The sequence below is a fragment of the Hibiscus syriacus genome, unplaced genomic scaffold, assembly GCF_006381635.1.
Source record: "Hibiscus syriacus cultivar Baekdansim isolate YM2019G1 unplaced genomic scaffold, ASM638163v2 tig00112249_pilon, whole genome shotgun sequence".
Lineage (NCBI taxonomy): Eukaryota > Viridiplantae > Streptophyta > Magnoliopsida > Malvales > Malvaceae > Hibiscus > Hibiscus syriacus.
The window spans coordinates 1,293,472-1,308,465 of NW_024063281.1; the positions used below are offsets into that span (position 1 = coordinate 1,293,472).

General features: G+C 30.7%; 2 protein-coding genes across 2 annotated transcripts; one reads left to right on the forward strand and one right to left on the reverse strand.

Moving 5' to 3' along the window:
- Positions 1–4,969: 4,969 nt before the first annotated feature.
- On the forward strand, positions 4,970–5,853 carry LOC120176519. The gene has a single exon (XM_039182940.1). It carries the CDS (start codon positions 5,085–5,087, stop codon positions 5,328–5,330), a length of 246 nt encoding a protein of 81 aa, XP_039038871.1. The 5' UTR covers positions 4,970–5,084; the 3' UTR covers positions 5,331–5,853.
- Positions 5,854–13,261: 7,408 nt separating this feature from the next.
- Positions 13,262–14,774, reverse strand: LOC120176450 (E3 ubiquitin-protein ligase SDIR1-like). Its single transcript, XM_039182879.1, has 6 exons — positions 14,559–14,774; positions 14,190–14,250; positions 14,064–14,111; positions 13,732–13,960; positions 13,448–13,558; positions 13,262–13,368 (listed from the first exon to the last, which is right to left on the reverse strand). Exons 3-6 carry the CDS (start codon positions 14,100–14,102, stop codon positions 13,277–13,279), a joined length of 471 nt encoding a protein of 156 aa, XP_039038810.1. The 5' UTR covers positions 14,103–14,111; positions 14,190–14,250; positions 14,559–14,774; the 3' UTR covers positions 13,262–13,276.
- Between the last annotated feature and the right edge of the window lie 220 nt (positions 14,775–14,994).

The following is a 14,994-nucleotide window of genomic DNA, read 5'->3' on the forward strand; positions in this document are numbered from 1 at the left end:
TATCTTTATTTTTAAAATATTCTTAAAAAATTGCAAGGTTCAAAGTAGAGATTAAACGGTATGGGTTGAATTATTTCATAAGATAATGTCTATAGACTTTTTTATATTATGCTTTTCATATTAATTATAAACTCATAATTTAAGGATAATTTAATTGGATTTTGCAAATAAATATAAGGCAGTCCAAGATGAGTCTAAAACGAATGTTACATATTAATACGTAGGGTAAAATACATAAACTCACGATTATAGGTTATTGCTTTATTAAGTCCTTTAACTATTAAAAGTTACAAAATGATTCTGACTATAAAATGTTGTTTTATCAAGTCCTTTGACTATTAAAAGTTGCAAAATGGTCACCATATTATTCATTATATTCCAAACTCGTCATTTTTAGTTAAAAATTGGCGGTTATTAAAGGTGTACGTTAACATGATGACTGAAACATAATAGTTGTTTGAGATTTTATGATCAAATCATATTATAGTAAGCAAGTATATGTTCTCAACTTTGATGCACTAGAAAATGAAGTAGAGCTTTAAAAAAATGAATTTATTAAAGATTTAATTATTATAAGTAATTAAAATAAATTTGTTATAAAATATATGGTAAACTACGTGATTGATCACTTTCATTTAAGTTTTGTCTGTTTTTTTCACTGAATTCAAAAAAAATTAGGCACTTTCATTTTTATTTAATTAGGATGTGGTCATTAATAGTTAACCGTCGTTAGATTTTTATCGGGTTGCTGATGTGACACAGTAAGTATATAAAATAAAAAGGATAAATTACATAAATAGTTCCTAAATATTTTAATAAGTTTCCGATTTCCAAGTAAAGTTACCCTTAGCAATTAAATTTAGTAATTTTCTCAAAATAATAGGAATGCAATTAAATTTAAATTTAGTAAAGTTCCTAAATATTTTAATAAGTTTCCGATGTCTTAGTGGCCAGCGAGTCAAAGGAAGGGGGAAGATTGCTATAATTGCCATGTTTTAAGACAAATTATTAAAACATTAGGGATTACTTGTATAATATACCATGCACATTATAAATGTTACCGTTTTATGTACCTGTGCCGTCAATGACGTTAATTTTCTTTGTTAAGTGACATGTTTCACAATTTGATACTTTTGATTTTTTTTTAAACATTGAAATTATTATTATATTTTATAAAATACCCTAATTTCTCTTAAATTACAAAAAAAAACCCAAAACCCCAAAATGCTAACCCTAACCTATCATTGTCGTCCTTTCCGACCACGACCATCACCGTAGAAATCGTAGTTGTCACCGATTGACCGTGGAAATCGTGTAGGATTGTGATTTTCATCCTAGGGTTCACAGGGTGTACAATGTCGATTTATCGTCGACCAGTCACGGTTTCATAGGAGTTTTGTTAGTCGGGGAGAAATGAGGTCGGGTGGAGCTTCGTCAACGGCAAAGGGCGGCGGTCGGTTTGGGTTTAGGGGTTGAAATGAAAGTTTTCAAATTTTGGGGTTATTTCAAAATATCTATTTTTAAATACAATTTTATTTTTTTAATTTAAAAATAAGATTTTTAAAATTACTAGAATGTGACACATGTCACTTAATAGAGGAAATTAACGTCGTTGACGTCCCGGGCACATAAAGTGGTAACATTAGTAACATTAGACATCAGGATCATTCAAAAAATACTTTAGACACCTATTCGTGAAAATCACTATAGTTTGGGCACTTATTTTACAATCAAGCCTTAATTTTAAGGCATAAAGTTTTAATTTGGACCACTTTGAACTTTATAATTTTATCCATATTAGGGGTGAATATGAGTTTTGGATTACATGGCATGTTATGTATGTCTGTGTGTGTGTGTGTGTAGATTTTTTACACTTTTCTTGAGTTGTTTATATTGATTTCGTATTTACTTTGACTGGTCTCATCCACTGCTCACAGTCACAAGCGAAACAAAGATTCCCCCCCAAAAATTTCTCCAAATTCGACACTTACATCTAGTAAATTATTTAGCTCTGGATAAAAATATTTGGGGAAAGTACACAATGGTCCCCCGATTATAGGATACTATTTTGTTGAGTTCTCCAACTATTATATGTTACAAAATGATCCTCTAACTAGAAGTCATTGCTTTGTTGAGTCCCCTGACTATTAAAAGTTACAAAATGGTCAATTAACTATTCATATGTTCCAGACTCGTCCTTTTCAGTTAAAATTTACAGTCCTCTGAACTGGTCGTTAACTTGCTAACTGGGATATGATTAAATTTGATCCCAAAATCTCAAACAAATATACAATTCAAATGGTTTTGAGATAAAATTTTATCATATTCCAGTTAGCATGTTAATGTCCAGCTTAGACGATCGTCAATTTTTTAATATAAAAGAACGAGTTTGTAACATATGAATAGTTGAGTGGTCATTTTGTAATTTCTAATAGTCTATAGACTCAACAAAGCAGTGCCCTATAGTCAGGGGACCATTTTATAACTTTTAATAGTCAAGGGACTCAATAAAACAACATCCTATTGTCGGAGGACCAATTGCGTACTTTACCCATAATAGTTTAAATTCAATTTTATTATTGTCGAGTCTCAAATCGATATGATTTGAGTCTGTAGATAACATTAGGGTTGTTCATGGACAGTTAACAGTACCGTTTAGCCTAAATTGTCGGTTAACTGTTATAATGGTTATAAGATTTTTCTAACCATAATCCAACCATTAAGAAACGTTATTAACACTTCGATTTCTAGTTAACCTACAATTAACCTATTATAATTATGTCAAAATGTTTCATAATTCGTACTACAAAAAAGTGTAGCACTTAACACATATTTGCACCGGTGTAAGTGAATAAAATAAAAAAGTGTAGCACTTAACACGTACTTACACCGTGTAAGTATTTGAATTATTTCGATTTGAATAATTTCTAGCTCGAATCAATTTAAATCCGAACCGGGTGAAATCAAATTGTTGACTTTTTTTTAATTAATTCAAGTTTGAAACATTTAGATTCAACAATTCAAAGACATCACATTTCCTCTAATCATCATAGCAATTACTTATGAAATCATCAAATTAGCTTCAACTACAAAACTTTGGTATATGATTTTGTCCAAGGACAATATCTTAACCACCCACCATGATCTTTGATGCCATCCTTTAAAAATTCTTAATTCAGTATAATTTTTCCAAATGACGAAGTGTGATCGAATATGAAACGGATGCCTGATATTTATATCTGAATTCGAATAACATATATCATATATGTATATAACGATACAAGAAAGGAACATAGAAAACATTATTGTCATGGTGGCTGAACCCTATTCCTTGGACATGGGCAAAGATTAAGGGATATGCTTTTGTTCATCGTGAAACACAATCATATGAAGCATTTAATTAAAACATACTAAATTAAGATACAAGTTAAACCAGACAAGTTCAAAACTTTAGGCACAAGACATGAACTCCAAAACATGTTTTCCAATCACTGATTTCTGATAACAATCATTAGATAATGATCGAAATGTGTATACCTAACGGATTATATCATACATTTGTTGTTTGTTCTTCTCTCCAATCAATTTCAGGTTCCTCAGAGATTTTCAGACAGCGATAATGTGTTAAAAACACGTCTTAATTAAAGAAGAAAAAACATGAAAAATATGTTGTATTGTTCCAAATCAAACCCTACATGTTTGACTGAATCTTTTTATATAGAAATTAAAGAAGAAAAAACATGAAAAATAATGAAGAAAGTATTCGAAAACTCACATGCATGCATGTGAAATAGTTTCAGCTCTCACCTGCCACTTGATGCATAGAAACAAACAATTTTGTTGGGTTGAATTCAGCATTTATCTACCACTTGTTGTTAAATAGAATTTTTAAAATTAATGGAAGGGATTTAATTAAGAACATTAAAAAAATTTAAAGTTTAATCTGAATTTTTAAAAAAATTAGGGGCTAAATTATAAATTTTAAAATCTTGAAGGGCCATGACCGCTAGTCTCTCTTTAGTTCCGCCACTGGATGGGTGCAGTTGCACTGTTGCAGAATACATTACATTACTCGGGGACGAAGAAAAATTAAAGGGACAAATTAATTTTTAAGTCTTACAAAAATAAATTTTGATTTATATTTTATTTGAATATATTTCAATTATTTATGTGATTTGAATATATTTAGATTATTTATGCGGTTGTGCTTAGTAAATATTGATTCCAAAATGTATACTTTTGGCGGGTCTTTCGAGGTGAAAGAAGGCCAGGTGATACCTACTACCACACCATCTGTCTACCATTTTATTTTTAGGGTAAATTATACAATTAATATCGAAACTATTAATTTTAGTCTATTTTAATACTTAAACTTTTATTTTTTAAAATTATACTTAAAAATTAATTTTTATTTTATTTTAGTACACGCCATTAAAAATTTAATCGGCGGGCTCGTCGACCGTCGCGTCCATAGTTGTCAATCATCGCATCCTTCAACCAATGAATCCCAAACTTTTAAGTCCTACTTTTTCAACCCCTTGAACGCGATTTCAACCTTTGTTTCACTGTAAAACGCCTCAATTTCTCCAAATGAACGATGGACTCTTCGATTTCTTCATCCTCCAATCTCCATGATCTATCATCATATGGACCTGAAACTGGCCTATGTTGGTCGATTCGTCATTCTCTCATAGTCCACCATTCAGATTGGTCATCCGTTCACCGGAGTTAGTCACATCAGCCCGTCCGTTAAGTTTTTAACGACGGGTATAAAATGAAATAAGAACTAAATATTAGGTATGATTTTAAAAAAATGAAAGTTTACATAAACGGATTAAAACTGATAATATAGATACTGATTGTGCAATTTACCCTTGTTTCATTATTTTTTTTATTTTTCTATTTCCAGCCTTAACTCTATTATAAGTAGTCATCTAAATCCTCTGAAAATCCAGATTTTCACCTCTGATTCCACCCCCACTGATCTCTCAAAATCATCTCTTTCTTCCAGAAAAACACATCTTTGATCCGTTTCTAAGCTGAAAAAAAGTTAAACTTTCTGTTTCTCTTTCTGGGTTTTTTTCATGGATTCATCTTCTTCAACCACGGCGCAGCCGCGGAGCTTCTACTTGGATGAAAAATGGAAGCTTTCGAAGAGAGAAAGCCTCTCTTCGTCATCGTATTCGTCGTCTTTCACGGCGAGGAGTAGGCAACGATGCGCCTTCACGAGGAAATGTGCCAAGTTTGTGAAGAAACAAAGGGCTCGCTTCTACATCATGAGGCGCTGCGTTGCCATGCTCGTCTGCTGGCGGGATTTTGCCGATTCTTGAACCGAATTCTGAAGTTTAATCTCGAGAGATAACAAAGCTTTGGGATTTTGGATTTATTAATGGCGTCCAAGCAACAACAATATATAATGTTATATGCCGCGACTGCGATCTCGCCTGCGGTACAGCAGTAACAGTGCCCTCCGTGACCGTTATATATGATCGTGATACTCGTAATCCTTGTAATAACATCCGTTATGTTTGTAATCTTGACAAATGCGACCACAATCTTGTTTATGTTCGTAATCTTGACAAACACGACCATAATCTTATTTGAATCCTTGATTTGGATTTTAGGATTAGAACGTCGACTTTTAGGATTTCTTTTTGAAATTTTGTAAGTATATATATATATATATATATAATGTTATATGCCGTGACTGGGATCTCGGTCGCGGTATAGCAGTAACAGTGTTCTCTGTGTGACCGTGATACTCGTAATCATTGTAATAACATTAGTTATGTTCGTAATCTTAACGAACGCGACCACAGTCCTGTTTGAATCCTTGATTTGGATTTTAGGATTAGAACGTAGGCTTTTAGGGTTTCTTTTTGAAATTTTGTAAGAGGTAATAAATCTTCTCTATTTGAGTAGATGGGTTCTTGTTGAAGCAACAGTTACTGTCATCAAATGACCATATTGTCCTGCAAATATGAGTCCTTTTACTAATCATGAGTAGGGATGATCACGAGTCTTTTGGCCTACTTGAATTTGATTCGGAAAATAACTTTTTTTTTACTTTATTTAATTTGATTTGGGTTTAGAAAGATTTTATTTACCTGAATCAATTAAAATTAAGGTTTGACCGTTTCAATAAGAATATATATAAAATTCTTATTAAATAAAATGGTAAATTATACGTTTAATACTTAAATATCAGTTTTGGCCCGTTTTAATATCTAAATGTTCATATTTTTTTTTCTAAAATTATATTTAATGTTTAGTTTTCATTTTATTTTGATAACACGTTTAGCCCCTAAATTATCAGTTTTTATTCGTTTTAGGACTTAAACTTTTCAAGTTTTTCAAAATTTAACGTTAAATTTTGAACGAGAACCTAAAATGAAACAAAAACTAAAGTTTTTAACGACGGGTACTAAAATGAAATAAAAACTAAACATTAGGTATGGTTTTGAAAAAATTGTAAGTACATGCACTAAAATAGACCAAAACTGATAGTTTATATATTAAATACGTAATTTACTCTAAATAAAATAAGGATTTAACTGAAAAATAATATACATAAGAGTATTATTGTAAGTATTCTTAAATATATAGTAGATAAACATCATATTATATTAAATAAAAAAATTATCGAGCAAGCACATTTGGGCCAAACTGCTCATTTTTTTCGTCATATTCTATTAGGTCATGAGTTGTAACCCACTAGGAACATTCTTCTTACTTCCTTTAGGTCATGAGTTCTACACCCACTAGGAACATTCCGCTTATTTCCCCTAAAGTCCCTTCTGTCCCGCCCTCTAGATATGATTAAGATAAGATTTAAAACTTGAAAAAAGGGACTTTTTTTGGACTCAAATACAAATTTTTATTAAAAAAACAATCTTATCGAACTCGAGTTAAATATCCATGTCCTAATATGGATCACTTTGATCACTTATCCTAAATAAGGGTATGTTGGTAATTCACTTTCACAAATAATCCGTGGTGGTAATTTTTTTATAGATAAATTCAACATTATATTTATTTAATCTTTAAATTTAATAGAGTGATAAGTAGTTGAATGTTAAATCTTAGAACAATATGAATTAGAAATGCACATATGATACCATCAACCAGTTAGTTTAGTGGGATGAGGCATTAGGACTCTTAAGTAATGTCAGGGGTTCAAATCCTAACGTTTGCGAACGGAGCAAACTGGGTTGGGAGGGTCGCCCTCTTCTCTGCAGTTCTCGAACTGGATTAGTCGGTCAATAGATCGGATAATATTGATTAATTCAAAAAAATGCACATGTGATATTAACGTTGATAAGATACACATGGACTTTATTAATTATAATTAAAATTATTTAATCATAATCAAAATTTAATATTGGTACTTAAACTTGATGATTTATCTTTTTTAATCCAATATTTTTCTATATTTGAAATAGAGTTAAATCAAACTATAATTATATTTGTGTTCGTTCCTTTAAAATTAAATGTATTTATATATATTCGTTTAACGTTAATGTACATTAAACGAACATATAATCAAATACATTCATGAATAAAAAATAAATAATAAACAAATAAATCATAAGTGAACTTATCGCTATTTTTTAAATTTAAAATAATTAAATATAAATATTGATAATATAAAGAAATAACTATAAATATATTTAACTATATTTTATAAGAAGTACAACACATATAAATAAATGATTTCATTCGTGAACATAAACAAACCACACACATCGTTATTACATTTATTCGTTTAATAAATAAACATATATATTTTTTTGTTTAAATTCATTTGTTTAACTTAATAGATTATTATAAATTAATAAACACAAATAATTCCCGAGTTATTCATTGAATGCTATATTCATTTACAATTCCAATTCAATGAATAAAAAATAACAATAACAAATAAATGATCACAAAAGAATAACATAGATAGTTAAGAACTTATATAAATACATCAAACCCTAGAACCACATATATATATATATATATATATATATATATATATATATATATATATATATAGTTGTTTTTATTAATCTGGGTAAGTACACGATAATATATGTTCAAAGATAAACTCTCAATATTTTAACATTGAAGGCTCACACCCCTGACATTTATGATACTCGAACTCGAATCCTCAAAGAATAACAACAATTTTTTACCACAAAGGTCGCTTGATTCGTGCATATATATATATATATATATATCCGAAAATAATGATCATAATTAAATAAATTTGTACCATATTTTTCATTAAACATGTCGTACCACAAATATTTAGATAAGACCAAACGAAATTCAAATCACATACTTGTAACTTGTCATTGATGTGCAATTTTGGGCTAAGACAACTTGGTACAATAATAGATTTAGGTCAAAGAATAAGCTTTGTTTCTTTCCTTTTCCTTCCCAAATTTTCTTCACGGCATGCACTTTCTAGGCAATCAAATTAAGGTGTGCAAAATTAGAGTACAATCAAATCAGTCTCAATTAATTGATAAAATTTTAACTGTTTAAGGATAAAAACAATTTAAAATTTTGAAAACAAACCAAATTTAGTCCCTAAACTTTTTTTGCACCCAATAACTATCGTATTGAGTATTTAAATCAATTAAGGCCCGAATAGAAAAACCCTAAAAGTTCAAGGACTGAAATGGGTTTTTTTCAAAAATTTAGGATTCTTTTAAGCACTTAAGTCAATTTTAATCGATTATGATTTAAGATCTATATATAAATTCGATAATCGATTGAAACTATGTTAATAGAATTACTCAATATCTAAAACTCGAGGACCCAAAGTATAATTAATAAAAGAATGATAAAGGTAGCAAAAGAGGGGATAATATAACAACAATTCCTAAAGTTTGGTCTAGAGGTATCACTTAAGTAACCCTAAATAAGCCAATCAAAGAAAGTGGGGGGACCCCATAAATCTTATCTAAAATGATTAAGTATCTTTGATTGAAATTTGGGTGTCTCATCTTTGTCACTACCCTAAATTTGATTTTTATTGTTAATTGCACCTAACTTTGTAAAAAAAAATGGATTCAACTTTATCGGTTATTCGATTTAATAATTTGATCTCATCTGATTCTGATAATCACTATTATAGGTTAAAAACGGTAATTGGTATTGATCTATTTTGAGTTTTATAATGTTGGGTTTCTTAAGTGGCATTTTGGCCCCCAATTTATATGCAAACAATGGCTCAAAATCTTTCCTTGTCTTTTGCTAATTGATTGTGGAATCTTAGCTTGTGGCTATAGCCTATATAAAATATCAATAATTTAGTCTCAATAAGTCAATAATTTGTCACTCAACACTCCACATCTTTTGTTTTCAATGTAACTAGTGAACCCCTTTTCAAAAGTCTTTAAACTATTGCACTTATTTCAAAGTAGACCCTTGTTCTTTTGCTAAAAACCCAAATAAGCCTCAATTATTTGATTTTTATTAAGAAAGGCCTTAGTTGGTCTATCAATGCGAGTCATTAGGTTAAGTCCATCCAGCACGTTTAAGATTTCGAATCCTGGCATTATAAATAGGAAAAAAAAATTAAATTGAAGGGTACATGTTGTACTTTTAGAAAGAACTCAAACATGAACTTTGGAAATGATATTATTTAGAGAAACAACCACAAACCCTAAAATCAAACATTGATCTTAATTCAATCATATACATTTATTTAATTTCAATTCATTTAGGCCTAATTTATGGCACTATACCCTTCAAACTTTAACACCAATTTATGGCACTCGTACATATCTATCATTTAAGGGGAAAGTCCTAAGGAACAATTGTCCAATTTAAGACTAAGGAATTATCGAAAATAGGTGCAACCGAAAATATATTAAAAAATTAATATTTTAAATTACATTAGACGAAAAATATTATATTTTTTATCGCATTATTGATTTTAGGTAATCCCTTAGCCTGAAATGAGGCGGTTGTACAACAGAATCTCCCTTCTTTAAGTGTGTTAAACCAAACAAGGTGTTAAAGGAATCCCCTAAAAGCCAAAATAATGAATATTTTTTTGGGCTAAGCTGTAACCCTGGGGATTACCTTAGATAGGACAAGCTCTACAAAAAAGTCGAACCTTTAGGTCCATGTTCTGTCAACGGTCACATCAAGGACACCCTACCCTTAACATTTTTCTATCAATATATGCTATAAACATTGAAATTGGTAACATTCTACATGGCACTTCCCCATTGGGTGGTCACCTTCCAAATTGTACCGTCTATCACATGGTGGAGGCAAGGGAAAATGGGACCCTTTCTTCACAAGAGTTTTGCTAAGTTTATAATGTTACATATGGCTAAAGAAAATAAGAATTTGATATATATATATATATATATATATATATAATTTTAAGAGTTAAATTAGATTATTCTCAAATATTTTTGAATTAGAGTGATATTTTAAAATTAGAAATATACTCATAAATATAATTACAGTTGCAAATACACACACATTTGAATAATTATAACTAAAATAATTGGGATAATATGTATTAGAAGATATTCAATTATATTAAAACGATCATTTAGTCAGCAAACTTTTGAAAATTATAAAATAATAATTAAATTTATTAAATTATTATAAAATAATCACTGTAACATTGTAATAATTATAAGAAATCAATAAATTTGATGATATTTTCTAGCAGTTTAATAAACAATAATGGTAATTTTATGATAATTTAATAAAATTGGTGACTATTTTATAATCGTTTGATAAATTGAATGATCGTTTTATGATTTACTGTAAACTTAATGAACAAAATGATCATTTGAGCATAGTTGGATGATCTCTAATGTGCTTTACCCAACTAATTATTACAAAATACAATCAACTCATAAGTTAAACTTATCCAAACCTTTTTGTTGAGCCAACTCATCCAAACCTAAATTAGAATAAATCTATACATAATCACATACGACGAGACTTAAATCAAAAATAAAATATAAACTAAGAATTCACATATGATAGGAGACTAACCTAAAGTGGGTCCCATAATTGCCTAAACTTGTTGATAATGTAAATTCTGTTATCCGTTGATTTTATCCGAAAATTTCATATGCTTGAAATAGTGATTTGTATCTGATCTAAAAATAATTAAATATTTAAATTTTCAGATCGAATGTTTAAATATCAGAATTCGAATATAAAATTTAATTTGATAAAAAAATAAATTTATATATTATATTTTATGATTTAATGTAACTCATTCAATACCTCAACTGTCTATATATATACTTACATAAAAAAATAATCAAATATTTTAATTTTTATTGGGTTGGAGCTTTACGAGTTAATGAGTTACTCATTTATTGGGCTAAAGAGTATATAAAATCTAAAAGCCTATTTTTTTGGATTTTCAGATAATCTTAAATTGAAATTTATATGATTCATATCCGATCAGATCATCCAATTTTTTTTGGATATTCGATCCGAATTATTCAAAAATAAAAAATGATTCAGATATTCGAATTTTCGAATCAAGTCACCAGATTAATGGATCGGATCGTTCGGATCGAATTTTTTACACACCCCCAGTTGAGATAATAGGAATTTGGGTAAACTACACATTTAGTACCTAAACTATCAGTTTCAATCCGCCTTATTACCTAAACTTTCAATTTCCCCCCCCAAAAATAACGTTAAATTCTGAATAGGGGTACTAAAATGAAATAAAGCTAAACTTTAAGTATGATTTTAAAAAAATTAAAAGTTTAAGTGATAAATTGGGCCAAAATTAATAGCTTAGGTACTAAACGCGTAATTTACCCTAGGAATTTTGGCACTTTGGCAATGGAACTATTGGGGATGGTAGTGGTGTGGGCTTTTTTTTTCCACATGAGATTTTAGTTCATTATGAGAAAGTTTTGGCCATTGGGAATGGACAATAATTGAAGGGTAAGTGTCCCCTTTGTTTTATTCTCCAAGGGACAATGTCTCAAATATAATAATTTATTAGACCATCTCAAGCATTGAATTACAGGTACCTTTGCCTATGTTTGTGGGTGTATATACTTAGACCACACCTCACCAAACTCCCATCTCTCCTTGCCTTTTTTGTGCATTGCATTTGGACTTTACCTAAATCTTGAACGCTAACATGGCCTTTTTAATTTAAGGTATGCTTTTTAATATTTGTCTCTTGAAATAATACCATTGGGATGACAAATGTTTAATAATTCTTAAACATGCACCACAATAGCACTATTTGATGGGATCTCTCATAAATAATCTTAATTATTTGTATGTTTTTTATTAATCCGAGTCAGTACAAGACATCACTTGTTTGTACATAACTCTCCATCGTTTGATATTAAACTCTCACACCCCTTGCATTTTTGATGCAATAACTCGGGACTTCAAGGAATAATAATAATTCTTTAATTACCGAGGCCGCTTGATTCGTGCTAATTATTTGTATGGTTGGTTTAAATGATAAGAGTGAAATGAATAGTTTAATCATGTTTATCATATTATTTAAATAATAAATATATTTTAGAATAAAATAATAAGAGGCCAGTAAATTATCTTCAAATAATCGTTTTGATCACTATATTTTTTAAAGTTACAAAATGGTTATTAAATTATTAGAACAATTATAAAATGATCATTAAATATTTTAAGCAGTGACAAAATTATCATTAAATTTTATCATTAATATACTATCGGAATGATAATTTATAACAAAGATCCACATTGCTTGTTAGATGATCATATGATTATTGGCAATATTAAGCCAATTTTCCACCGGAAAACCGATTCGGCAGCATAATTGATAAGAAGAAGCAGAACAACGATCCACTTTGCTTGTTAGGTGATCATATGATCATATGTTCTCGAAGCGTAACTAAGCCATGTAGGAAGCGTCTATACAATCGGTTTCCTGCCATACAGATCCTGCTCGAAATATACGAACGGGACACGTACCTTGTCGCAACCACGGGTCGATACAGTTAGCATGAAACTGCAGTTATCCATCATAAACTCAAGGAGGAGGCAATACAAGATGAAAACTAAAAATCACTGAGAGTTGGGGGGGGGGGGAGAGAACCTGATGCAAACAGGGTAAACTGCGGATAAGACCGACGACGTTTACTTGCTCCAAGCAAACACTGCAGGTCAATTCATCTTCGGAACCCTTCATGATGCTGATTAGATTGATAGAATCCTGCCTCTTCTACCGAAAACAAAAAATTTCCGGAACCATACCTTTTAAAATCTCCATTCAAGTAAATCATGGCCGGAGTGAATCCTCGATTAAATCATGTTGAGATGGAGAAAAGGAGCAAGTTGGAAGACGACGCTTGTTGCATCGGAGAGTCGTTGCTGTCAGCAAAACCAACTTCTCGTAAGACTATTAGTTCATACACCAAAACAATGTTGCCCAAGGAAAATGGATACTAACCTTTGGCAGAGGCCTTATACTTGAAAACTGGCAGGGCATTTATCTCTTCTTCACTCATTGAACCTGCGCTGGGGACATTGTCGGAATCAAGTGCTCTCAGAGTTTCATAATCTACTTGAAAAAAATAACTTCGTCTGAGCATTATGAAGCACAAAACCGGAAAGGAATAAGGAACAAACAATAGCTGTCCTAGATAAGGTTTGCAAATTTACAATCCCCGCCACTTGAAAACAAACGAAGAAACTCAAGAAATTCATTATGAAACCAAATTTTGAACACCATACCAAGACCATCGAATTCTCGCTCAAGAAGAGCAAGCTGCAATCTAAGACCTTGTAGACGCCCTCTGGTTGTAATTGCAATTGAGGGTGGCATATGCAACCGTAGTTCAGTGTGGCCCAAAAGTGCACTCGCTGCCGCGGCATGGGCTTGTGCCTGAGCTTGAAGCTGTTGCCAAGTAGCATACATTCTTAACGTTGTTTCCATAAAAAACACACCAAGAACCAGCCAAAGCTGCATGAACAGAGTAACATAAAAGCCCCTTAGATTAGTTCAACATTTTGAACCAAAGAAGCAAATACCATAAGAAATTTAACTACTTGGTGAAGGAAATTACCAGAAAATTAGGTGACATCTGTTGCGAATTCAAAATCATGAATAGCAGGAGGAATGTAGCAACAAGGAAAATATTTAAAAAAGAAGAAGAGAGGGAGAAATAATTAAGATAAACACAATGATAAACAAGTGCTTGTAACGAGAAACGCAAGAGAGTTGGAATTAACCGGAAGTCCTGCGTGGATCCGCTAAGAACCAATTGACTTAAATCAACACATATTTACCAGGAAAAATGAACTAAAAACAATCGAGAATGAAGAAAACATAACTGGAAATAAAAAAAGCCTAGCCTAAGCTGCTAAGCACCATTGGCCTGGCAACATTATGAATCTCTTAAAAGCATTTTTAACCTTAAGTCATAATAATCAGTAACATTATCTTGAACAAATGGATTTTTTTTTCATCAATTCAAACAATCAAAGCCAAAATGGAATGATGTTTCATACCAGAACAATGGAAATGTAAGTGTGTGAACTGTGAAAGAATAGCAACATACCAGAGTCCACCTGTCCGGAATAATAGCCGGAAATCCACTCTCTAAATCCGATCTCATTCCTCGTAAGACGAAACTCATCGATTTAGCAAACCAAACTCACCAGCTCAACTAAATACAATTAACAATGAAAAAAGATTCTAAAATGCTCCAGTCTCAGCAGATTAAACGAATCAATTTTACCATACTGAGTCCACAAAAGAAACCTGCACAAAAAATATAACAACCTTTAATGAGAAAAAACAACCCATTGAAATCATATTGAATTCTCATTTCCTATACTCGCCAACAGATTTTAATCTAAATTCAAATATATCATTCAAAATTTCACCTAACCCGAAATGATTCTATTTGCAATCAGATTGAATAGATTTTCCTGCTAAAATCACTAAAACTCCTAATATCTCATTATTTACATAATCAAGCGGCTCCAATGAAC